Raw genomic sequence first — 27,694 nt, 5'->3', positions numbered from 1 at the left:
AGTACTCAGACATTTCCCATCACTACACAGAAACACAAGATTTTAAATTTAGACCAATCTGCTTTCAACACAACAAACCTATTCCACGCTTGCCCACAATAATACAATTCAATAGTTATTTCCCAAATCACCACATTCTCGATGAAAGGAATCCGATGTAGTATAAGAAAAGGAGGTAGTATCTGAAATGGGCAGGTAGAAAGAAAACTAAATTGCTATCTTTCCAGTTGTTCCTTGAAAGGCTGTCAAACCTTAGCGTTTCAGAGATTAAGGATAATCAGAAGAGAATGCTTCAACACAGATAGCTAAATTTATATTAAAGATGCAAGAGTCAGGAAATGAAAGGTAAGGTTTAATCATGTCTTTCTTGACAATCCCTGCTTCGGTCAATCAACAGGCTGCTACAGTCCATGAAGCAGCCACAATTTATTTATCATCCTCGATATACAATGAATGACCCATGCCTTATCCATTACTGTTCAACCTGTACACTGAAGGCCTAACTCTGCTCTCAGGCACAAGTATGTAAATTCTGAGTATATCCATTGGCTTCCTTACACTAATCTAACTAACTAATCACATTATTTACATACGACTCCCTCCATAATTAAGTACACAGGTGGAATGGTGTGCAGTGAATTAGGAAAGGATACATAGTGAATGAGACCTGTCTTGCTGTGTGCTCCTCATTCTGAAGCATAGTGGGTTATATTTTGGGTGTGTTTGGTGTTTTTTTTAAGTTAGAGTACATTCATTACATGCCCTTGGCTTGCTTGCTGTACTACATTCAATCAGTACAGCCAACTATGCAGGTAGCTATTTAATTAACTATTATAATGTACACAGCTAGAAAGAATAACAATGTGAATGTGCAAATAATCTTGGCTTTTCCCCACATTTGAAGTATTTCACTTTGCTGCCTTAAAGACAGACTGCAAAAAAGGGTTTGTGACCTTTTTTCTTCTTCTTTATGATATCTAAAGATGACCTGCCTATCCCGTCTCTCTTCTCTTACTCTCCACAATTTTTCTTACCTGAGAATACCTGAGGTATTTCTGACCTGAGAAATATTAGGAACATCATGTATGGTCTTTCTGGCTTTGCTAAGAATTTAACAAGTACAAAAAACAAAATTAAAGGGAAGGAAGATAAATCAAATATCCTCACCATTCGCACTCTGAAATGTACAGACATATAACAGTTTTGGATGTAGTCTTAAATATAGATACACTACACAGCAGCTAACACAACGAGAGTCCTGTAGCACTTTAAAGACTAACAAATTTAATTTCTGCAGGCATAAGCTTTTGTGGGCTGCAACCCACTTCATCAGATGCAAGAAATAGAAATCAGATAGGGAGTGTACACACACACACACACACACACACACACACACACACCTACCTACCTACCTAAGGGTAAGGAACAACAATGGGGAGGGTTTTTGCTGTATACAGACTAACACAGCTACCCCTCTGGAACTTTACACAGCAGCTGCATAACTACATTAACATTTAATGATTTGACAGAAATATTTGGTGATCAGGTGGGAAGAAAACATTTATATTTGAAATGGACAGTATTAAAAAATTCAAAATACTGACTGATAACATGCCACCAAAAGCAAAGGCAGAAAAAGTCCAAAAATAAAACCTCCAAACTTAGATTTTTAAATCAGTTTTTCAACTGACTACAGGTGGATTTTTCTTCTTTTTGAGTTACATTTACTGCAGCCACTTTGTATTAATGCAATTCTAGTAACTTGTTCACATAAGTCTGTTAGAACTAGACAGAAGGGCCAAGAAATAATGGCAGAATAAATGGACATTCTGCTTTTACTGTACATTACACATGCCAAAAAAAGCCTTCAAATTATTTTTCAGTGCAACTTAAAATATGCACGCTTTATTGTCTTGTTTTCACAATTTTAGCTCAGCTATAATCTAGGGAAAAGTTGCTATTTGAAGTTAACGACAATGATCACTGCAACAAAATTTGGGTCCAGCAGCTTTTTACCTTGATTCTCAAGGCAACTAGAATTCAGGCCAAATATTTGTAATTTAAGTGAACAAGTTGGTATGAGAACGGCTTTGTTCATAAATCAATCTCTCATATGGAGAGAAATATAAGAGCAACTGTGACATTAAGAATTTCTAAACAGACAACTGAAGCTGCAAAGGAACTAGAATGAGCAGAAGCTAGAAAAAATAAGCATAATTAAAAAAACCTAACAGTAGTGTTTACATCATCTACTTATAGAAGATAATTTTACTGAATATTGTTTTTCTGACAACTGACCTCTTTGCAGTTCCCCACCTGCTTATTAAGGTTAACAGTAGGAACAAGATGGAAAGACCACCAGTTTTTGAGGTACAGCCTGCTGCTTGAGCATTTACAATGGGATAAAGGAGATGTGGGAGATGTGTGGCTTTTCACTAATGATCCTCTTCTTTGCCCTGTGCCCCCACCAAACTAGCCTGGCCTCATCATCTACTGCACTCTAGGAATCACTGCTTTAAAGATTTTATTTGCAAGTACAACCATGTTTTTCCCGCACTATTTTTTTCAGTGATAATTACAGAAAGGTTTTTTCAGTGGAGGGGTCTTTTTAGCTGGGACGGGCTGAGGGGACAGGAAGAAGAGGAAACTGCCATTAACTCTGATGACCCATATAAACATTCATTCGGCAACTAATGGTGAAGTTCACAAGGCTGCTTATGAGCCGGTCACAAAAAATACTTAGTGTCTCGTTCTATTTTTATGTAATCACCACAGTAACTGTTTATTGAAAACCAAACTGTTCAGTTTATACCAGCAAGGACAACTCTTCACTTAGTTGAATTTTGGGAACAAGAAACTGAACCATGTTACATTATATTTATTTCATTTCTGCAAAATTAACATTAAACGTGCCATTCAAAATAGCAGCAATGTAAAGATTGAGGAAAAATTAGAAGAGATACAGGACAAAATATTTCAAAGTTATTAAGCTGTAAAACCTGAGAATAAAATGAAATGGCAGTCAACTATCTTACCAACAAATGTCAGGTGGATATAAAGTGAGGTTATAAAATTGTGCTTAGGAAAGGAATAACAATGGCTATGTGCACCACAGATACATGTTCTCACATACATATTATATAGTTGTAGTACTTTTAAAAACGTCTATACTCTACAAAAGCCATAGCCAACAAAACAGTGGTTCCCAATCTTCTTGCTGGAGCCCTCATGCCCTGGTACAGTTACTGCTGCTTGATCTCCACCTGTTTCACCAGTTTCCTTCTCTTTCTGTTTTATGGTTGTTTTTTCTTTGAGTTGGGGTGGGGGGGAGGCAGTGGCGTGAATGGGGCAGAAAGGGGGAAGTAGGAGCATTATTTGTTTAGATTCCCCTTCAGTTTTCCCCTACTCCCTGGGAGACTTCATGCTGCTAGAGCAGAGGGTTCCACTAGTATTGCTCAAAAATGATCTGAGCAATGAGACAAGAGACACACTGGCTAGTAGGCTGCTCTCTCAAGCCTTGCCTACAGTATGCAAACTCTACCAGCATAGCTAAAGTGCCATAGCTATGCCTGCATAATCCCACAGGGTGTAGACATCTTATACTAATGGAAGGGGTTTTTCTGTTGCTATAGGAACACTGCTTCCCCCACACAATGGTAGCTAGGTTGACAGAAAATTTCTTCCATGAGCCTAGCTACCCTCGAGCTCTACACTGGGACATCAGAATACTACAGTCTCTCAGGGTATGCATTCTTCAAACACCTGAGCGACATAGCTGTGTCAACCTAAATTAAAAGAGTAGACCAGGTCTCAAACTAATTATGTACCACAACATTAAGGCTCAGTCTACACTTTATATTTAGGTCAACATAACTGTTACCAAGGGGTGTGAAAAATCCACACCCAAGCATTGCAGTTATGCCAACTTAATTCCCAGTGCAGACATAATTAGGTTGAAAGAGTAGTTTTTCCATTGACCTAGCCACCATTGCTTGGGGAAGCAATGTTCCTATAGAAATGGAAAAACCCTTCTGTCACTGTAGGCTGTATCTACATTATAGGATTATACACACATAGCCATCTAACGGTATAGTCCCTGTTGTGTAGGCTAGGTCTAAGAGAAAGCAGGTGGCTCTCAAGAAGCTTTGGTCATAGCATCAGATACACACACTCAAGGTGGAGACAGGTGGATCTGCCCAGTGATCATAAGCCCCGAATAAACTCCTGAATTACTCTGGCTGTCCTACAGAAGGCCCATTCCACATGCTGAGAAAAAATGGAAATAAAGATAGAACAAGAAAAATAGTAAAAACTTATTTTCAAGAAAAAATTTAGCACTATATCAAATAGATTTGATAGTATTTGGCACAGAATAGGACTTTGATTTCAAGGCTGAACAAACATCAGATGATCAAATTTCTCCCCCATATGGGCATTAAATTTGATACTGTATTTAAGGTTTCAGTTTAAGTTAATATTGTGACAATAAGTAGGGGCATCAAACATACAGCCCACGGGCCACATAAGCGCTACCGGCCCGAGTGCCCACAGCCCCTGGATCACTGCCAGCCATGCAGCACCCCTGCAGCACCCCAGCACCAGCCCAGCCCACCCCACCCCCAAGCGCCTGTCTGCCCCACCCCACCCCCAGGCTGGCCAGTCCATCCCGCCACCAGAGTGCCACCAGTCCAAGCACTCCCAGAGTGCTGCCAGCCCCCAGAGTGCTGCCAGCTGCGCGGCGCCCTAGCGACAGCTTGCCCCAGCACCAGTCCACCCCGCTCCCAGAATGCTGCCAGCCCCCGGAGCACCGCCCACACACCCCAGCACAGAGCACCGGTTCGCCACACCCCCAGAGTACTGCCAGCCTGAGCACTCCCAGCCTCCGGAGCATTAAGCAGGTATGGAAAGTAAGTAAGTGAAAGCTGCGCCATTTTGCTGCCCTTTTATTTATTTTTTTAAACAGTGCAGTCTGCCAAGTGAACAAGTTGGTCTTAAATGGCCCTTATGACCAGATAATTGACACCCCTGGTCTAGGTCCTGATTATCGAAAGTAAGGAAGTATTCTGTGATTACGGGCAGAGCTGTGCCCAGCTGTAAGTTACTAATATAAAAGTAGTCACGCCTACAAGGCAGTAAGTAATTTCATGCCTTCTTTATTGAACTTTTTGGTAAAAGCCTGGAGGAAACATTTATTTCTTGTCCATTACTCTGGGCAGCAGCCCCTCTCGCATTTATTTAAATGACTTCTACAAAAAACAAAAAAGCAGCTAAGTTTTAGACTAATTTTAAATAAAACAAAGAATAGCATCATCAGGGCAAAGCATTTAACTGACAAGTCACCAGTGTGGAGAATTCCCTTTCATTTTCTTACTTTAGAAAGAGGTAAGAGTCAGAGTTTTAACACACAACTACAAAGGAAGAACAGAACAGAGAAGTGATTCTCCCTTCCATAAAAAGCACCTTCAGTGGAAATCAAGGCACGCATAACTGGCATTGTCTGCAAGTATAGTAACTTAAAGGTTTGGTACCAGCATCATTTATGACTTTGTGCTCATTGCAATACAATGATCTATTCAGAAGATTCACAAGAGAACTCATTGTTGCTACTGAGGATTCACTCAGAGCAACTCTGACAGTTCCAGACCGGTTCCTCTTAAAAACAAAGCTATCACTTTCTGAAACACGTAAACACTTTTAAAAAAAATTAAGCTTCTAGCCCTTAAAGTTGCTAAGATAATCTACAACACAAAAGGAGCATAAGAGCTCGTCTACACAAAAAGTAGCAAGGAATATGACATCTAAAGCACACTAACTGGTCTCGGCAAACCCTGCTGGGGCACACTAAAAGTTCCCTAGTGCACTTTAACGTAGTGGTGTTTGAGCACTATGTTAAAGTGTACTAGGAAACTTACCACTCAGCACCAAGATCTACAAAGACTAGTTAGTATGCTTTAAAAATCACAACCCCGTAGTGCAAATTGCTGCTTCATATAGGCAAGTTCTAAAATTGTTGCTGTGTTTTCTCAGAAAGTCTGCAGACAGACCACTCCAATGCCTTTACCACTGCTTCTCCAAACTGCAGCAAAATGGAAACTTAGGCCTAATCTACACTAGAAAAGTTTTGCCAGTATAGCTATACCACCAAACTCTCCTAGTGTAGATGCAGTTTGTATCAGGAAAAGTGTGCTTTTGCCAGCATAGTTTACACAGGTTCCAAAGTAAAATAAGATGTAATGGCAAAAACACTTATGCCAGTATATTACTGCATCTACACTAGGATAGTTTATCAGAAAAGTAGTACTGGGAGGAATAAAAGTCACCCCCCCACCCCACCCCACCCCACCCACACACCCCACCAACATTAGTATACTGGCAAAAGTTTGTAGCATAGACCTGAATTTAGCCTTGTCAGTTTTCACGGCTTCCCAGAAGACAACTCAGTATTACTCTGCTACAGCTTTGGAAAGCAACCAACAGCAAAAACTGGAGTTATTAATTTGGAGTATTCAAAAAAAGGATGCAAGACAGCACAGAGTACTGGAGACAAAAATGACAACGCAAAGAGGGAAGAAAGCAGAAGCACCACTCACTCCAACTGCAGTAGACAAAAAACTGGCAGCAGAGACTTCCCTCAATCAGTCCTCAAAGCAGTCAAGAGGCTCTTTAGAAGGGATGACAAACTCCAAATTTATCAGGTAGTTATTAGCTTGAAGCTAACTCCAAAGCAGAATCCAGGGACAGCATCCAGTAGGAATCCAAGCCCCTTCCCCTTTCCCAGCAGCTGCAGCAGGAGAAAGTCTGCTTCTCACATGGGCATTATCTCTGCAGAGTGAAACTCATCTTTCACATTAATCTTCGGCTAATGCGTTTACTCTGATTTCTTGTAAGATTTCCAAACCTTGTGCGTGAGAAGATTGTGTTAGTTGACTGGATGTGAGAGATAGAGGTAAGTATATACACAGACTGATTTTGGAGAAAAAATAGATATAAGGAAGAGTGGAAAGAGTGAAGACAATATAGGGAAAGAAAGCAACAAAGTGGAGGAGAGAAAGAGACCCTGTGTCCACAGAGATGCATAATTCATGGTTAATGTTGGAGAGACCCCTGAATTACGCAGCTCTGCCTTTTAAAGCTCTTTCCTTCACATTTAATCCAAACAAGTTTAACATTCAAGCTAGTTGGTGGCTTGTACATTTTTCCAAGCTCTGCTTATGAATGAGCGCACCATTTTTTTAAATCACATGGCCAATTAAGTCCCAATTAATCTTGATTTCAGCTCACTAATTTTCAGAAAACAGTTACAGTATTTTGACAGCAATTCTCCAACCCAGAAAAGTTTATTTCATTCCAAAATATTCTCCAAAGACCTGCGGCTATCAAATTAACATGGATCATCCTGCTACAGTAACTACCTGTCGTGTGAAGCAGTCTTCAGTTTAGAAGTCAACATATACTCATGGTCTGGAGTTCCAAAACTGTCCTAAATGGCTTGTCTACATTTACAGTGTTGCAACAGCTGCTGTCACACTTAGTGAAGACAATGCCTACACTGATGAGAGAACTTCTCCCATAGGCGTAGATACTCCACTTCCCTGAGACACAGTAGCTATGTCACCCAAATCAGTATAACTATGTCACTCAGGAGTGTAGATTTTCCACATCCCTGAGCGAGGTATGTGTTTGTAGTGTAGCTCAGGTCCCAGTCTTCTTAGGCTCCCTCTCAACCACACAGCCTCTTTCTTGCTGGCAGGGATAGATGGCAGTGGTGGTAGGTACTCAGGCTCTGCACACAATCCTACCATTGCTAGAATTAACGGCTAAAGTGATCAGCATCACTGAAAATTACTGTTAACATTTAAATTGTCTTTGCACTTAAAAGTTGAGTGAGGCAGTTGGGGAGGCGGGGGTGGGGCGGGGGGCAGAGAGAGAATGGGACCAGGTCACAGGACCTAAAGCTAGTTTCAGGTAGTCTAGTGAAACAGGTAGGTCAGCTCTGCATCAAGTCACCTTGGGAGGGTCTTGCACGGATTAACAACTATTTTCTGAAGTGCATTCCACATGAGGCTCTGGGCCCACCCAGCTGAAATCAGCTCAGTGCTGTTCCTGCTCTCCCAGGCACCCGAGGCAGTGCCGCCTCCTTCCCGCTCCCCCCAACTAGGGAGGGCAGTATCGCTCCCGCGCCGGTAACACAGGGCTCCGAGGCCGGAGGGGCTCACCTTGTGATGAAGTCGGCGATGCCGCTGCTACTGCCGGCTATGGCGATTCTCTTGGTTTTGTCCGTCGGCTCCTGAGGAGGGGGGGCCAGGGCAGGGGGCGGCGTCCCCCCGTGCGGCAGCTGTTCCGGGGCGCTTCGGCGGCGGCTCACCTCGTAGGTGTTGCGAGAGTTCAAGTTAATGTCTATGAAGCCCACAGGCGCCGGGCAAAGGGCTCCGGCCACAGCAGCTCCGTCGCCTCCGTCCCGGGGGGTCCGAACGCCGGCCGCGGCCTCTGTCCGCCTCTCAGCCCCAGCCCCGCTGCGCGGCGGCGGGGGGCTACCGGCTGCCGCGTCACCCTCCGGATCGGGTCCCAGGCAGCAACTCCTCAGAGACTCTTCCAGGGCGGCCCCGGCCGGCGGGCTCGCCCGGCCCCCACCGCACCCCAGCTTCGGCTGGGGAGCGGGGAGGAAAAGGGGGAACCCTCCATTGGGCAGTCTCGCTTCTGCCTCCTCTTCCTCGAGCCCTGGCTCGGTCCGCGCGGCCGGTTCCTCCAGCGGCAGCAGGAAGCCGGCGTCCCCGTTGGTCATTCTCCGGTGGGGGCCCAGGACACAAGCGGCCCCGTTGGGGGGTCTCTCCGAGCAGCACTTACAGCCCTTCCCCGCCAGGTACAGCTGTAGCAGCCGCTCCTGCCCTGAGCCGCCGCCGCTCAGGCTCCAGCTCCCATCCCGCTCCCCGTCCTCCTCCTCCTCCGCCGCCTCCTCCGCCGCCGCTTCATCCTGCCGGCCCGCGGGAAACAAGGCTGCGCTGCCCTGAGCTCCAGCATCGTCCGGCCCAACCATTTGCCGCCCCGCAGCCGGACCAGGGATGCCAGTGGCGCAGCTGGGAGAGGAGGGGGCGCGCGGGCCCCCCCGGCGCAGCGGACCGAGGGGGGGGGCGGGGGCGGGCGGGCGCTACTTTCTGCACCAGCAGCCGCAGCTACTGCTGGCTCCGCTCACCGACCGTCACCGCAGGACGGCGGCCTGCCTGGGGTAGCCCGGCTCACGCAAGCGCACAACAGTGGCAGTCCCCAGCCGCCGAGGGCTTCCTCCATAGAGAGGCAGCGCAAGCTAAGACCCCTCCCACCTCGCAGCCCTGGAATATCCGGTATCATAGAGATGCCACCAAGATCGGATCCTCGCGATAGGAAGGGAAACTCGGATCTCCTTTACCATACTCCATGTAAGACCTCCCTACTCTCAGTGCTCCTTACCGTATTCTATCTAACACTCCCTCACGCACAGGAGAAAAGACTCCATGACGAAATTCCATCTAAACCCAGCCATTCCCAGTTCCATATTCCAGCTGAAACCATCTCATCTAAAATCAGATCCCCGCAGCCACAGGTGTAACTACTAGGGGGTAATAGCAGCATCACCCCAAGGCATGCTCTAGATTAGACTTTATTGGTGTCCACTTGAACCGTTTAGTTCCACTATGATTATGCCCCTTGATTTCACATTATCAAGGAGGGAGAAGTAGAAGCCGGTGAAAGCAACTACTGCGCAATTAATAGCTAATGTTGCCTAGAACTCAGGCTTGCTCAATTAAAACAAATGATAACATTACCTCCTACACAAGAGGGGCTCTAGGGGCAGTTTCATATTTGTGGAGTGGTGCAATAAATCAGAGATTCTATCTAAACGCAGGCACACCCCAGGAACCTAATCTTGGTTCCCAGGCAGCAACCACATTAGATGTGATAAACTCCTTTTGACTCCTTCTAAACCAATGGTGTTCAATCTTTTCAGCCTAATGCCTGAATGTATTATTTCAAAAAGGAGAAAAGACAACAATTGATACTTAGGGGGAGATTCTTCTCCTTTTGCACCATGGAGGGCACAGGAGGAGCAGAAACCACAGTAAATCCAATGCTGGAGATTCCCTTAATGTGAAGAGAGATCCCAATGGGCTTAGTGTCAGCACAACTAGCTCCTATGCCCTCCCCTCCCCCAAGTCACCATACAGTGCTATACGCCCAAGATTTCTAGTCCCTTGGAGATCACAAAGAATCAGGGCAGTTAGAACAGCCCTCTGGCTGCTGTAACCTACATGGTGCAGAGAATAGGTAGTCATAACTGATTGTTGGTTCTCACCTTATCTTCTCCCCATCTCCTTCCTGGGCTAATCAGATTGGGGGGGCACTGGGAGAAGAGGGGAACCATTCTTTGCTAGATGCTTCCCTAGGGTCAAGCAGAGCCAGTGGAACATATACCAAACCCTCCTTGGAGAAAACCAGATTAAGGCAAACTGGGGCCTTTGAGCTACAACAACATGAGCCCTCCCTGCCAAATAGCTGTGCTCCCAGGCTGTTTCCTCACCACCACCAGAATTGGCAGAATGCCCAAGATGCTGCAGAAACAGCAGCATTGGATCCCTTTCTCCCTCTCCCAAGAACAGCAGCAGCGACTTCCCTCCCCTCAGAAGTAGTGGGGGTTCACCCCAGTTCTTACTCCAGAATCTGAGGTGTTTTTGCCTGGATGGGTAGACTAACCCTTCTGTACACTTTTCCTGTGACAGAGTCTTCTGCTGGGATGGTGTTGGCACAGCTCCCCAGAGCAGTCGGTCCTGTTATTAACAAGACATTGGAATGAATGGGGTGTTTCTCAAAGCTGTCTACAGACTGAAGCTACAGCTCTACCTCAGTCATACTTGGTTCACAACCATGAGGGTTGAAACTTACCAGTATTCTTTCTTTTTGTCTTCTATTTTAAATGAAAATGGAGAGTTTGAAGTAACTACATGAATCCAAGGACCTATGATCAGATTTATATACTGCCTACACCTTAATCCAGCCTTATCCCTCAGGTTCCTGTAGTCTGGCAGAGAAGCAGTGGATCCTCCCTCACTGACAATTTTTAAAAAGCACAGGTCAGAGAACACATTTTCAATTCACCAACAATTACAAATTTTCTTAACACAGTTGCTCTTGAGGGCCACAGTTTAGAGTCTCAAGACCCCAAGACAGGCACCACTTTTCTAATCCAAGTGGCTGCTTTCAGCTGCTTGTCAGAGACTCTTATTTGCCTTTTTTCATAATATAAAAGCAAGGGGACATTCAGTAATAATGAAAAGGCAGCATATTTAAAAGTGGTGAAGGCTATTTTTTTCTTTTTTAGAACAATAACTAACTAACCTATGAGACTCATTTCACTAGATCAGTAGGTATACAGGAACCTAACAGGGAACATAAGACAAGATCATGTTCAGATTTGCTTATATAATTTAATGGAGGTTCCTTAACATACCAAACTGGGTGGGGGGTGGGAGAAGAGGAGTTAATCTTTATAGACAAAACATTCAAAAACAGCTACTGATTTTAGGCATCCAACCCAAGGCTGATTTTCAGAGCACTTGCAGATTCCACTGACTTCACCTGAAGCCTTAACTCTTCTCTCTCTCAGACACACACACTCCAGATGGAGATTTAACTGATTTAACTTCCACATAAGAATTAACATCAACCTTAGATCAACTACATAGATCACATCATCTTGCAATCTGTCACCATCCTTACATACACATGAATAGAAAACCAAACACGGTTATGTGTAATGTACTTTATTAGACATACACCAACTTTATCAGTCATCAAAAAACACATGAAGCTATAACCAGTGAACATGGACAAAGTTCAAGGTTACCTGTTGGTAGTTCAATCTGAAGGTGAACTGGAGATATCTGGCCTGAGGTTGGTGGAAAGGAGATAACTGAGGATGAGAAGGGGAACTGGTGAATGTAGTGTAGTAGGGGTGTTGAATAACTTAAGTTCCTCACTTTTTATGATTTGCTTTGGGTCTAGCAACCTTCACTTGCATGTGAGAGGGTTTTTTTTTTTTTGTGGGAAATCTGTAATAAGCAAGTATTAAGTTCTTATATTCTTATATTCTTATAGACAACTAGAGTAAGAAAGGAGGAGGAAACAGCATAGCAGTAAAAGTCAATAGTGAAAAGTAAAAGAGGTGGATTTTGAAGAGAAAGCTGAAGAAAGTAAGGATGTTTGGCACACAAGAAAAGGGATATAATTCCAGGTGTAAGGAGAAGCTTGGAAAGAGTCATGAAGACAAGAGTCACATGAGGAGGCAAAGGACAAGAATGTGAGAAGAGCAGGAAGGAACATGGAGAGCTCCAAAAGATGAAGTGTAGACAGGAGCAGAGCTATGCAGGAACTATAAAGTTTTGCAGCAGAGAGGTCTAATGAAGGGGCTTGAGGTGGAGGTGACAGAATGGTGGAAAGAGATATAGTTTATCTGTTGAATTTTGGCTAGACAGAAGAAATTAGTTGAAAGTTAGGGCAGAGAGAAAGTTATAGTAGCACAGGAGACACGAGCAGGCATTTGGTAGTGGGGAATAGAGAGAAAGAGGAGGATTTTAGAAATAATATAGGAAAAGCAATGAGATTTGGCAACAGCCTGTATGTGAAAGAAGGAAAGGGGTGAGTCAAACAATCCTTAGGCTGCAGATTTAAGTGATGGGGTGGATGACTGAGTTGTCAACAGACGTGGAGAAAGGAAGCAGGGAAAAAGTTGTGGAGGACAGATATGTTCAATTTCTGTCACATTTTTCTTTAAGGAAGCAGCAGAGTGCCCATAAGAACATATCAGAAAGACAAGAGATGTGAACATAGTCAACGGTAGAAAAGTAGAGTCTCATTTGCTTATGAGAGACTCATCCAAAAGTTAGCACAGAGAAGAAAAAAGTAGAGGAATGAAAACCCAACCCCGGGGAACACCAACAAAAAGGGATAGGGAAGATGGAAAGGATCCTTCAAAGATAGTGCTAAAGGAGTCATCAGCAACATAAAAAATGAAGAAAGGATACAGCTACAGAAGTCCAAGAAAGAGAGGGTCTCAAAAAGTTCATAGCAATGTCAAAAACACTAGAGAGATGAAGGAGAATGGGCACAGAAAACAGATCATAGATATGAAAAGAAAGAAATTACTTTTGTGATCTTGTGAGTGGGCAGTTTCACAGGAGAGGAGAGGGCAGAGCCCAAGAGAAGACATCAGAGCAAAAGGACTAATTGCATGAATAAGGTTTGCAGGATCAAATGAAGGCTCTGAGTGGAAGCAATACTCCTATGACAAGGTCTATGGGCACTAATTAAATAAAGCAGCAAATTAAAGAAATATGAAAACCTGTATGCATGGGGAGCAGTAGGGTCTAAGAGATGGATCATATCTGGTGTTTTCCAGGCAGCTCTATGACACTGTCCAGAGAGGGTTGCGGGGGGTTGTTTGTTTTTAAAGGGGGATTGAGTGTTGAAAGTGAGATTAGAGGGGAAATCCTTTGCACAACAGGAATAGGATTTGGGAATACTTCTGGTTTGTGTTGGAAGGACTGGGAAAGTCCTGTGTAGTTTGGGAAGGAGGTAGCTAGTACTTACAGTCAGTATCATTTGCTTTAAGAAGAAAGTTATTTTTCTTTCCTTCTCTAATGCCAAATCAGAACTGCTTGGCAAGTCTTGTCTACTAGTAACTTTGTTGCTACTTCTGGTCTGTGACTTTAAGCCATACCATTTTTCTTTGGAGAATTTTGTAAGTTATGACTCTCCCTTTCTAGAAAAAGTGTCAGAAGTAACCTATAAGTGTAACAGATTCCTATAACAGAAGAAACTGTTATAAGAGCGAAGTAGTACTGCTAAACTTACCTTCTGGAAGAGGAAACATCCAATTCTCTTGGAAACTCCTGGCCAGAGGAGTCCTCCCTTTAACATCTCCACCCTAAAAGTTTCTTTTACTCTGGTGTGGCAGAACAATCTGCCTTTAAAGACAGCCGGCTGCAGCATGCTCAGTACAGGGGAGGAAGCCTCAGCTGCACAAGAGTTTTTCCTTCATTTTAATCCTTTCTTCTATTACTGGGAGTTTTGGAGAGAAAAAGTTTAATTTGGGAATATTTACAGTGAACTGTTTCCCTCTCTCTCTTTTTAAATAGAATGTTGTGTTCTCTTATTGTTTACTTCCTTGAGCTGCAAATCTGTGCTAGAGCGTCAAGGTCATAAAACCTGCTGGGCTAGTTTCAATAATAATAATAATAAACAGTTATTTCATTATTATTTTTCTCTTTGTCCTCATTTTATAGATACACTTCTGAAATCACACATGAAGCATTGTATTTTTCAGTTGCAAGTAGTGGCCAGTTAGTTATTACCACCTCTCTTTAATATAGATCTTAGCATCTGGGAAAGACCAGGAATTTGGAGACTTCAGATTTTCCTGCTAGAAAAGTCATTTTCTGGCCCCAATTCTACGGCTTCCTACAGCTCCTGTACACCAGCAGAGCCAGCATACAGGAAATGGAAAGCTAACAGATCTCCCCATGGAGGAACAGGGGACATCTGTGGTGGCACAGGGCAGAATGGCCCTGTGCTGCAACCCCTTGCAGTCCCTTTCAGTGAAGGAGCATGAGCATGGCATGGAGAAGGAATGAGCAGAGCACACTTTCTTCCAGCTGTTCTAGTCTTCAGTACTGGCCCATACTGGATCTGTCATGGTTTATGAGCTAATTGGAATGTTAGGTTTGCATCCCACAAGCAGTGCCATGTAACATTATTTTTAAGTCTCAGGCTTAGCTTTCTCAATAACCACTTTATTGACCTTTATTACCCTAAATATGCAAGAAATTCAAAGTGAAACCAGCTTAATTTTTTCATCCTTTTCTTAAGTGATGAAGAGCTAACAATACAATCAAAATATTCCCAGCTTGCACTAGTTTTCCCAACCAGCCAAAGACATATATATATACAGTGTAACAAGTGGTTGAAATTTAGCTGACATCCTATTATAGTGCCATCCCAGAAATTCTCAGATTTCTGGTGTTGAGAAGGCTCTGGCTTCATGGAGAAGCACTGCTACTGATGAGATGTTATAAAGGGAAAGCAAGCTCCTGGCACCTATGTGCCATCCCAGGAGAACTGGCCCAACTAAACTGGTATTGCAACTTAATGTTGTGCAGCAACATGAGTTTGCAAAAACAATTATATCAGCTGCCTCATGTTGAGGTTAGGGTTAAACAACATTTTGTAGCTACATGTTTTTGGGGACATGGGGGGGGAAGGGAAGGGAGGAATCTTTACAATTGTCATCCATTTAACTCTAAAATGGTTCTACCACATGTATTTGCTGGAGGCATTCAACATCTAAGTTTTGGGCTTTTTTTTTTTTTAAATAAACCTATGCAAGACCTGAGCTTTCACTGATTTCCCTAGGGGGAAGTCAGCTCTGTGGGAATATCAAATCACTAAGTTCTGCATTTTAGCAATGGGGTCTTGCTCCCAAAGCCTAAAATAAGAAATTACATTTTTCCCCTCAAATGTCTTCTCTGTGAAATACGGGGCAAAGGTGAGATATGTGCACACCTTTCATCAGAGTCACTAAAGCAGTGAAAGTTTATAAAGTAACTTTTAGCCCTCATGCCATTCCATTCTTACTCTGGTGTAGCTTCTCAGAAAGCACCCTCAATTGCTTCTGCTCTCTGATTCAACAAGACAGATGTAGGAAATGAGTAGCACCTTAGGCAAGACAATTTTGCTTTGTAACTTAATTTTTCCCTTCTACCAGGGCATTGTCACCTCCACCAAGTGTGTTTATTTGGCACAGCTCATAGCTTCTTCATAAAATGGACAGCTCTTTAATCTAGCAGTAAAAGGCATTACGAAAGTAAAATAGTTAGAAGCTGAAGCTAGACAAATTGACTAGAAATAAGATGGAATAGTGAAGATAATAAACCACTGGAATATTTTACCTAAGAACATGGTAGATTCTCCAGCACTCGAAGTCTTTAAATCAAGTTGGGTGTCTTTTTAAAATACATGCTATAGCTCAAACAAAAGATCTTAGCTTGATATGGACGTTACCAAGTGAGGCTCTATGCTTTGTGTTATGTAGATGATCAGATTAGATTACAGTGGTCTTCTGGCCTTGAAATCTGTCAATCTATGCAGCAGTCTTCTTCTTCATCCAAACTCATCAGCTGCTAGAGGATGTGATTTCTTTCCCTCCCATAATTTTCAAGAACAAGATTTTAGACACATGGCATGACCTGAACCACATCTATAATAAACCTCTTAACCGTATAGTGTTTTGAGATTTTAAATTTCTGAAGAGATTTCAGGACAATTTCAAAACTCATTCATTGCATTAGTGGGATGAAACCTAACTAATTACAGCTTGGATCCCTGAAGGATGTTTTCTTTCTGGGACGTCTAGAGGTACAACTGTTCTACATTAATGAGTAGTCCTTGTGAGAAAGTCACATTCTCATAGTTGAGAGAAAGTGTTGGCAAACCGTCGGTTGATGAAGTCTTGCTTGATTTGACTGGAGTCATAATTATAGGTATAGATGGGTGTTTAACCTGCTGATGATGACCAAAGTCCTAGGAAAAATGGCACAGCTGCTGGCTTTGCTATTCTTAGTATCCAGTCCTATAAGCACTTCAGAATGAGTGAGTGTAGTACTTAATACCAGGAATTGGTGGGGCTACTCGCAGTAGTAAGCACTACACTTGATCATAAGTGCTTGCAAAATAGAATCCTTTATATACTTACTGCTTCTTGGAAAGCTATGATCTGGGTTATGTCACTGCTAACGCTTTAGACTGAGGCAAATAGATTACCGTTGTAATATAAGCTTTTCAGAACATTCCACTAAATCAGGGGTGGGGAATGTCCTGCCGCCGTTTGCCCCTTTTTGGCTGCGGGGGGACTTCGGCAGCGGGCACTGCCCCCCGCCCCCCACGGAACCCCGCCGCCGCCGTGAAACCGCGCCGCCGCCGAATTCTCCCCCGCCGCCAGGGCCACCATCAGGCCCTTGACAGAAAAAAGGTTCCCCACCCCTGCACTAAATACACCTTTGTCTAATAAATTTAAGTGTTTCATTTCTGAATACCTCTGAAACTTTGTGAATATCATTACGTGATTTATTTAATTTTACATACAATAAGGATTGCTGGAGATCTGCTTTCATACATTTAGGCCATTCAAATCTGGTCCTCAACAAAATTGTTTTGAGCTTTTGGTTTATTAAAATAGCAATCCTTTCCCAAGGACAGAAACAAATATATTTTAATGTACAATGCTAAATGTCTTTGTAATTTGGTTATCTACATTAACCATGGTTAAATAGATTTATTCAAAAGCACAACCATTTTCAAACAAAAAGCAAGAAAATTCTAGATTGTTCAAGGAGAAAAATATTTAGAGATACAACTGATAATCACATCCAAAGTTTAAGTTTTCTCTTTACAAGAAAAAAGTAGTAGCATTTCAAGTTACTTAACCAAAGTTTAAGATTTTATATATAAATACTCAGCTGTTTCCTAATATAACATAGTAACCACATAATAGATTCCCGCTTTAAAAAAAAAAAAATGTTTCACTTGTTTGTTCATAACAATCGATGTAAAAACCAGTAATTTTCACATAATATAGCTCTTTTCATAGAGGATGTTAAAATGATTTAGAAAGGTGTTGGAGGCCCAGTACAATTTGAGTTGCTTGACCTCTGTCTTACAGGCTTAGCATAGCATTCAGTTGCTTGCTTAGCTATTCTGACCCCTGTAGCATGACATCTTTCAGTTGGCAGAGACTGAATAACAGTACAGATGTCTCAGTTTCTGCATAGCACTGCACATAATAAGACAAAATACAGATACTGTATGCTTGCAGCTGCACATAGATAACAGTGATGGGAACAACAAGTTATCCTTGAACGTCTGGGGTACACTGTTTTATTGCCGAGGGGCATACTTTTACTCCGCCCCTCCTATCACCAGATGCTGTTTTGATGACCCCAGTTGTTATGGTGAGAATGGAATGTAGTTAAGGGTGGAAACCCAATGTAGGTAATTAGCGTATATGATAATGAGAGATAATTAGGTGAAGGTTGTTTATGGAAGGGTATAAGTAGTTACCACTTAGACAAAGGGGGGTGCTCCATCAACACATGACTCTGTGGGAGGTGCTGCCGATTGGACCAGCGGCCACTGACTCCCTGGCGGGGCTCCTGAAGAAAGCCATTCCTGTATACAGCCTTCTGAGTGACTGCTTAGCTCTCCAGGCTTAGTGAATATGATATATTGTAGTTAATTTTAGGCTTTGTATCTAACTAGTATATTTATAGAAAACCTTGCACATTAAACCTTATTGATCTGCAAATCGGGCGTACCGTGTCTCACTGGTATCCACACTGATCACAAAGTGGCCAGAATCAACAAAGGTAGTAAGTTATATGATCCCTATTTTATTATAGGTGGGAAACTGAGGCACCAAAGTTTAAGCGAGTTGCCTAAAGTCACAAATAACATCACTGACCGCTAAGAATGGAATCCACATTTCCTGACTGTAGTTCTATATTCCAACTGCTAGACAGTGTAATCAGATATTCTTCAAACTTGTGCATTCCTGGAAAATGAAATCTGGACTTAACAGGCTTTTTAAATACAAAACTACTCTCCATGAGATCAGTTTTAAAATCTTGTAAAGAGAAATTTGGCTACCAAGCACTCATAGATAAAAATCCAGGCAAGTGGAATGAATACAGAAGTGTATCTCATTACAAGATAACCTGCTTTCTTTTTGATTCCTCTGCATAGTTTTCAGCTACAGTGCATATCCCACCGCAAAGACTGAAACAAGTTTATCCTGTTACACCAGATGGTCTAAACCAATCTCAATGTCACCCTTTATTTGTTTTGTTTACAGTTTATCTAGGAACACTTTATCTTATACTGGATCTTACTATGTTATTCAGGTTGTACCTGGCTTTATATAAAAATATCAAGTTTGGTTGTTACAGGTTTATAATTCAATTTAAAAGTTAATTCCAGAGTGAAACTTGGTACAGAACACATCAGACAGGAAGTGGACATTTTGTAAAACATGTGTACAAAATCTATTTAAGTGGTTGGTAAGTCTTAGTTTAAATTTAAAACCCCCAGCAATAAATCAAGTGTACTTTTGTGATCCACCCCTGATGCAACACTACAAGTACTTCCTAATAACTTCAGGGACTCCCACTAAATTCACCCTATCCCTAAGTTCCAAACAGAGGCCATATCTTAAAACTGCAGCCACATTTCTAAAAGAAATTACCAAATAGTATTTCAACAAAGATGTCAGGGTTCTAAAAGTGAAATTACTAGAATGCCCATTCTATTCATTTGTCTCAGTACCTGAAGTTTTCATTTCATGAGAGGTAAAACAATGCTGATATTTACTGCTTGAGTTCTCTTTAAAAAAAAAAAAAAATCTAATCTCCCCCTTTCCCCCTCCACCTATCAGAAGGCTGCTTGAGACTCCATTGGTGCCACCCACATTTGAGCCAAAGCCATGGATGCAAAGAACAGAAGCATGGGTTGCATGTCTAACCTGTTACCATAGCAAGCCACATTAAAAACAGAGGAAGGAAGGAAAGCCCACCACTTTACCTGTAGCAGCAGAAACAAACTTACAGAAAAAAGGAAGAGTGGATCCAGAGAAGCTTTCCACATGCCAAATTGCATCTCTCCTCTGCCCCACCCAATCTGCTGCTCCCGGATGGGGGTTCACCCCATGTTGAGACATGCTGATTTAACCCTTAGAATCTTAATGACTGATTGTGTTTCGCTCTTGTCCTGGTTACATGTTTATCTTCAGTTTCCTTCTCCAACTCAGCTGCTCAAAGACACCCTTCCTAGCCTTTCCTCTATGCCCCCTGAAGCTCCAAAACCACTCTCTTATCTTACCGTCTTCACATGCTGACCTCAGAGTATTGCTGTGGGCCCTCTGCCTCTTCTTCCCCAATTCTGGCCACTGCCATTGCTATGAGCCACCTATCTCCTATTGCTTCTATCTTAGCAGAGCTGGGTGGCACAAGCTTCATCATCAGGGCAAGACTCCTGGACAGGCAGAGAAGTTCCTGGCCTTGAAGAGGCCTAGCAGTTCTCCCCTTGCCTCTCCTCCATCTGGTTGCAAACTACAGCACTCCCTAAAGACTCACCCAAAATACCTGAAAACTAGCCACTTCTGATGTTTTAAAACACAGACATAGATTTTAATATACGTTTGTGTCCTTGTATAATGTTATGCTGGAAGGTGTTAATAACTGCCTTTAATCATAGACCTAGTTAAAGTCAATTGGTATAGTAAGCACCCTTCAATCAGATTAAATGAAAGAGCAATTAAATGCCCCTTTGTGTAGTGGTGGCTGAAACTATAGATGCTACCTCCCAAAACACTGGCCTACCTGGAAAGGCCTGAGCAGAAGCTAAGCCAAGGGGCAGAGGACTGACTGAAAATGCAAAGGTTTGGGCATTGATTGGGTGTAGCTCTGTAGGTCATAATTGGACCTATTGCATAATTAAAAATTAAATTACTCAATGCAAACTGTATCCAAATGATCTTGAATCTGGAAAAAAATAAATAAATAAAAGCAGTCAGAGGCTTTATTCCTCTCCAAATTGTAGGCATCAGAGTGCCTTCCTAATGACTTGATTGACTTTCATTGCTCCAAATGTTGCTCATGAATGCATTTGCTTTATTGTTTTTTGTCAGTTCTTAACTCTTTAAAAATGCAGTTTATGTTGAGTGAATTAACACAGGCTGCATAATACTAAAGCTCTGTATATGATTGCATTGTATTTAATTTAGCTTGTGCATTACTTTCAAGCTCTGCAAACCAAAGATTCAGACAGGACTGATCATTTCTTTAGTATAAGCCACAATCTTTCTAATATTTTATGTTCTTGCAAATATATTTTATCATACTCAGAATAACAAGCCTTGCATGCTCTAATAGATATTCCTCAGACACTAGTTTAAATGATCTAACACAGAAAAGATTTGTATGTTTGTAAAAAGTTAGTGATTTAGATGGTTAAGTGACTATCACCTAATAATTAGTTATAATCCATAAATCTCAGAGCATTTCATAAAGAAAAGGGTTCACTATCCCTATTTTATAAATAATGAAACATAGGCAGAAAGATTAATTAATTTACCAGGTTACATAGAAGATCAGTAGCAAAACTGGGACTAGAACCCCAAAGTTTTTTATTTTTAGCCCCATTTCCTATGCTGTTGCAGCTTCATACTATAGCTAATAATAAAAGTTACTACTGTAGTTAACAACTCTAGTACCATGGCTATCCTACAAGTGGCAGAAGAGAGAAACTCTTTGCTCTGCCCCCAAACTTGAAATCAGAGCTGCAGGTGTAAATCCATGTGGCCATGAAGATCTTTGGAAAATCCTCTTGTCTTTTTCCTTGCTGTATGTTTATGTGCATACAGTATTGCTTTGGTTCAGTAGCTAAGGAGTATACCTAATAAGCCAGATTCAATCTCTTGATTCCCAGTTTACAGTTTTAACAACTTTTCACATACAATGCAGGTATGCCTAGGCATGTTTAAGGCAGTAGGTATTATCTGTCAGCTCTGTGTTCTTGGGGAACCAGGGTGCAAATTCCCTACAGTCTGACTCACCTGAGACCCCCCCCCCCTCACCTGCCTCTGCTTGAACCAGAACCGATCAGAGACAGATTTACCAAAAGCAATGAAAAGTCAGTGGGACTGGGAGACATACCTAAACCCCTCCGAACAAGGGTGACAGGATTAAGGCAACTCCCCTAGCCTCATCTACATCAAAGATGTAAGAAGGAGGCATCTTAATTAGCACACCAAATGGAAGATAGAAAGATTCATTTGCATCAAAGATGGAACAAGGAAACATCTCTATTAACATACCGAATGAAGAACCAAGCTCCAAGGTAGGAACCACACTGAACTCTAGGATCAGCGAAGCAGGGCATGATGGGAGATCTCTGCTCCAGATGTTAATGAACCCACGCCTGCACACCCCCAGCTCAGCAGTTATCAGACCAATTCTAGTCATAGATCCTTATTGATATCCAAAACACTGAATTTGCCTGATTGCATTGTGAGCTTCCTCGAAGTTGTTACCAGATTTGCCCTTCACCTTGGGGAATGCTCATTTATTAGGGTTACCTTCCTGGAAGGGGGGTGTGATTCTAGGGGTGTGATTCTATTAATGTACTGCTTGTGTTACTTGTGTGTTCATATGGCTACAAGCCACCTCCCAATGGAGCTATCCTGCAGGACCAGGTTTTCAGGGCTGGGTTCCTCCAGCATCAGATTCAAATAAACCCCCCACAGATACACACACATTTCAGATTAACTGAGTGCGTCTGAGCGGACCGGGCTATCAGCACTGTCAGCCAACCCCTTATGTATCCCTGAACTCAGCAGGCTGGGTGACACCACACTTTCAGTGGCTACCCTTATATGCCTCTTTGCCTCGCATCAGAATAGAGCACACTTCTTGAGCAGGCTGGATCCAAACAGCACTTTTCGTCTAATCCCCTCTATCAGACCCTGGACTCAATCAGGTTGGGTCAAACAGCACTTGAGCCGCACCCTTATTTGCCCCTGGACTCCATAGGTTAGGCAGAGTAGCACTTCCTGGCTGTCCCCTTCATATGCCCCTTTACACCACAATTGATCTAGCAGTAACCCCCTTGATGAGCGAACCGCATAGGATTTTTGGGCACTCCAGAGATCTTTGGCTTAGGTAAGAGAAGCATTATTACAGAGCAAGATAGGGACCAAGGACACAGAGGAATAAAATAAAGTTTGGAGATAGAAAGTGGCAATCAGCTCGATTATAACAGTTATTTTATTGCTAGGCATATAAAACTTATGATACTAATAGTAATACCATACAAGAAGAAAAAAACAATCAAATGCTTACAATACTACACAATTACAGTTGGGGTATTGGAGAGAGCTATCCCAGGTTTGATTACAAAAGTAGAAAGTTATACCTGGACTAAGAGAGAGAGAGGGGGAGAGAGACAAGTTGTGTTGCGGGGAAAAAGAGGGGGTTGATCTCACCACTCCATGCAGTTCAGAGGTTCCCAGGAACAGGCTTGTCAGTTCAAGGTCTGGAGGGCTTTTTGTCTGGCAGAGCCCCCAACATGATCAGTCAGGAAGAAAAGACAGGTTACAGTGGAACTGATGCAGAGTTTGGATCCAAGCATCAGAACAGAGATTTTAGCTTTGATAGGGGATTTTTGTAGGCCTCAGGTTTGTTTATGGATAAACAATGTCTGGACAAAAGGAGCTGATCATTTCTGGAAGGGCATCTTCCCTTGAGAGAGAGCTCCCAATGCAACCAGGATATAGTGTTTTGCTTATCAATACCTAGAATGGTCTGATAACTGTGGAGCTGGATGTGCACAGGTGTTAGTTCATTTACATAGAGAGCAGAGATTTCCCAACATGCAGTGCTTCCCTGCTTCAGCAATCCCAGAGTTCAGTGTGTTCCCTGCTTTTCCAATCCCAGAGTTCAGTGCGTTTTCCATCTTCAATGTAGATGAGGCTTTTGTATGCCCCCTTTTTACATCTTTGATGTAGATGAGGCATGTGGAGTTGTATCACCCTTGATGGGAGGGTTTTCCACTGCCTTTTCCTATTGAAATGCCTTTGGTTTCTGGTTCAAGCATGGGTTGCAGGGTGGTATGGGGGGAGGGAGTATTCAGGTGAGCCAGCGAGAGAGAGTTGGGGTTTTGCGCCCTGGTTCCCCAAGAACACAGAGCTGCTAGGTAACAAAGTAACATTGCCCATAGCCAGGAAAGATCAGTTCCTATTGTCCAGCCTAAACAAAACAACTCTGGTATACTCCCTTGAGTCATCGTTTACCCATAAACAAATCTAATGTTCTCCCTTGAACCATGTTTTTTTCCCTACAAAAACCCCTACCCAAGTTCAAAACTCTGTTCTGATGCCTGAATCCAAAAGCTGCATCAGATCCACTGGGACTTCACCTTTTCCTGACTGATCGTGTTGGGGGCTCTGCCTCTCTCCAGCACTCCAGACCCTAAGCTGAACAGCCTGTCTCCTGGGAACCTTCGACTGGTTGAAGCTGCACTGAGTGGTGAGACCCCAACTCTCTTTCTCTCTCTCTCTTCTCTGGTTAAGCCTACGTTTTCCCCTCAGACCTAATTCGATCTCTCTCTCTCTCTCTTAGTCCAGGTATAACTTTCTAAACGTGACTTTGTAATCAAACTTGGGCTAAATTTCTCCAATACCCCAATTGAAATAATGTAATATTGTAACTGTTTGGTTGTTTTTCTCTCCTTGTATGGCTATTACTAGGAGTACCATAAATTTTATATACCTGGCAATAAAATAACTTTTATAATAAAGCTGGTTGCCAGACTCTCCAAACCTCATTTACTCTTGTGTGTTCTTGGCTTCCCTATTTTGCTCTGCAGCAATGATTCTCTTACCTAAGCTAAAGATCCCTGGAGCACCCAAAAATCCCATGGGGTTTGCTCATCAAGGGGGTTACTACTAGAACAATTGTAGAGTGAGAGGGGGACAGCGATGTGCTCAACCTGTGGCATACAAGAGTGGCAGCCTGGCAGTGTTTCTCTGCCCCGCTTGTAGAGTCCATGGGCATATAAGTGTGGCAACTGGAAAGTGCTGTGTAACCTAGCCTGTTGAGTACAGAGGCATATAAGCGTGTCAGCTTAAAAGTGCTGTTTTGACCCAGCCTGCTCACATGCACTCTGTTAATCTGTAAATGTGGGTGTTTATTTGAGTCTGGGGCTGGAGGAACCCAGCCCTGGGAAACTTAGGTCCTGCAGCATAGCTCCATTGGGAGGGGACTTGCAGAAGGGAGAAGTAAAATTCCATATGAAAACAAAAGTGACACAAGCAGTACATTAATAGAATTACAACCCCCGCACCCTCTCCAGGAAAGTAAACCTAATAAATGAGCATACCCCCAGGTGACGGGCAAATCTGGTTACATAGCAGTTATATGCCTCATTTACCTCCTCTGAAAAAATGTAATGTTAGTTTGCATGTACTTCATGCAGGGCTTTTTGAGCTGCAGATCTCAGAGTGCTTCACAAAAGCAGGCAAACACTATTATCACCGCTTTCAGCTGGCCTAATTAAGGTCCAAATCCCACAGTGAGCTTTATTTGGGCAGACCCCTGCAGCCACATGGAACTCCACTGAAGTTAGGGGGGGCTGTATGCATGTATCCTGTAATGTGCTAAGCAGAGAGAACTGACACAACTTGAACAAGAAGCACTGTGTTACAGGTTTGTACAGTGACAAACAGAATGGAGCTGGGCCCTTTAGGTGTTACCACAATACAAGTAATAAAAACTCTTCTGCCTCCTCCCACGGTTAAGATACCATTACAGTTATTAGACAGCTCTGAAACAAGTTTCCTATGGGACCTTCAGCAAGTCACTAACACTATGTTCTATCTTTCATTATCACCCTGGAAAGCATAGGAAATGTAGCGATGTATGGTCTTACTGAATAAGTCCCTGATCCTGCAATTGAATCTGTAGAGCTGGACCTTATGTCTTTGCAGCTTGCTATTGAAATCAACGGAACTCCAAATGGAAGCAAGGATCTTCCTACTGAAAGTGCTTAACGTAGGGTGTGGGGGAGAGAAGTCTATCATATCCTGGTAGAAGCAGCTTTGATAAGACAGTGCGTTAAAGTGCACCTCTCAGTGACCCCCGCTTGTTTTTTTATTTTTGCCAGATCTGCAATCCCTGGCAACTCCTCCCATTTTAAACACTGCCTGCTGAGATCCAGTTGCAAGATTGTGGCTTAAGGTGGTGACGAGCGGAGATTTATGAGGCCCTTTTTGGGAAAGACGAGGGCCTACGACTCAAGACTGGTGTGTATAGCCTTAGATCAAAGAGTCATTCTGTTGGGAAATCTAGAAGGAGGTGTCCTTTTACCAGGTCACGTTTGAAAAGCAGCCCTGGTTGCTTCTGCATAGTTTCAGTTGCCCAGTTTTTTCCATCTGTTGGAGAGAGTTTGTGGATAATTTTCAAATGTCAATTTCTTGAATATTTTATTATTCTTGCCCTTGAACAGTTCCTGTGTTGTCATTGTAAAAAAAAACAATCCAACTTCATTTCAAATTTTATGGGCCAGAATAATGTGATTGTGCCCCTTGATCTGCCCAGCACAAACAAAATGCCCACCCTGGGCCTTATGGTTTATCAGAATGTTCAGTCCTGTTATTGAGCTACCCCAAGTTCTGTTTCCCCTGGGTCACTTCCTATCAGTCTGGAGTGCCTCAGTTTGGGGCTTGGTCATTGGCTTAACCAACTCTCCTTGATCTCCTGCCGCCCCCACAAAAAGAGGGGGGGGGACAGGGAGGAGGAAATCCATCTCCCTGTTGCTAGAGCAGCCTTCACAATGCTGATAACACTCCTGGCACAGCTTTCAGCAGCAGCCTCATGCCCCTTTTTCCCGGCTACCAGTGTCCTTTTAAACTTTTCCACCACAGGAAACATGCCTCGCATCTGTTAAGGGGCAGGGCCTCCCTACTCCAGTAGGGCTCTACTCTATGCCCTTGTTCAGTGGGGGAGCTGTAGAGACACCCACCTCCCAGTCTCTCATTATAGTGATCTACTCAAAGGAGCAAACAAAACCCAAAGATTTGCTGCTGTATGTATTGTGATTCCTAAATGGAGGATTTTGTGATTTATTCTCATTACAAGACATAAGTAAATCATTGGAGACTATCGGCATAATAATTTGGAGAAGAAAGGAACACAGAAATGATGGTATATATTAAAATATGTAAATTACATACATGAGGGCAGAAATCAGTCTGCCTTTAGTGGTTTTTTAAAGATCTAGTTAACATTAAGGATTACAGAAGAGGACCAGATCCAAAAAGTCTTTTGCCATCCATGGAAGTCTTTCAATTGACTTCTGACTTTTGGGTCAGGCCTATAGTTATGAAAAACCATTTTAATTTGTGTGAAATCAGTGTGGTGGATGCTGCACAATGTGTGTGATTTCTCTCAGCATCATCTGCAAGCTACACCACCACCCTTCAATTCGTCTTTGAGGACCATGGGAGCTGAGCACACTTCAAAGCAGACTTGAGGCTGCTCTCATTTGCAGGGAAGGCTGACATGGTTCTCTCCATTCCCCCGAGCAAGAAGAGTGAGAAGGGGGCATACAGCTACCTTTGTACCCTGCTTTGTGCCTTGCAATGAGCTAAGCTCAATCATACCCAAGGATCTTGCCCATGATTATTAGCCTAAATCTTGTAATCTTCAAATAGAAAGGAAGATGGATATTCTCATTCCTACTCATTCCAAATACCTAAAAATCAAGACCTCCTACCACAGACAATGAGGAAAGCCTTCCACAATTAAGCACATAGCATGGAGAATAATGAGAATTGTAGATGATCAATGAAGTGAATGATGTACAATCACGTGTGGAGTTTGTACCTAAAAATACCATGACATATGCAGAATGAATAATAAAATTAAAACTTTCCTGTAGCAGGGCTATTTGAGAAAGATAAATAATGTTGTTTGCATGTTTGGACTGTGTCATGGTTGCTAGACTAGCTGTACTTCTGCAACCTCTGGGTTGTCAGAGTACAGCCCTTCAGGTGTCAGGCCTT

At 42.7% G+C, this 27,694-nt stretch overlaps 1 protein-coding gene across 4 annotated transcripts in view; it reads right to left on the bottom strand.

Moving 5' to 3' along the window:
* The window catches only part of TBC1D12 (TBC1 domain family member 12), an 86,702-nt gene extending 77,206 nt beyond the window's left edge, over positions 1 to 9,496 (bottom strand). For all 4 annotated transcript variants that reach the window (XM_067552843.1, XM_067552844.1, XM_067552845.1 and 1 more), the window contains exon 1: positions 8,217 to 9,496. In XM_067552843.1, the coding sequence (XP_067408944.1) occupies positions 8,217 to 9,034 (818 nt within the window). In that variant the 5' untranslated portion in view covers positions 9,035 to 9,496. The remainder of the gene's footprint in view (positions 1 to 8,216) is intronic.
* Between the last annotated feature and the right edge of the window lie 18,198 nt (positions 9,497 to 27,694).

This window comes from Emydura macquarii, unplaced genomic scaffold (genome assembly GCF_026122565.2).
Source record: "Emydura macquarii macquarii isolate MOO-44397 ecotype Brisbane River unplaced genomic scaffold, CSIRO-AGI_Emac_v2 contig_1390, whole genome shotgun sequence".
In the NCBI taxonomy this organism is placed as follows: Eukaryota; Metazoa; Chordata; order Testudines; family Chelidae; genus Emydura; species Emydura macquarii.
Note: the sequence above shows the minus strand (reverse complement) of the source record. Positions and strands in the feature narration are given on the sequence as shown.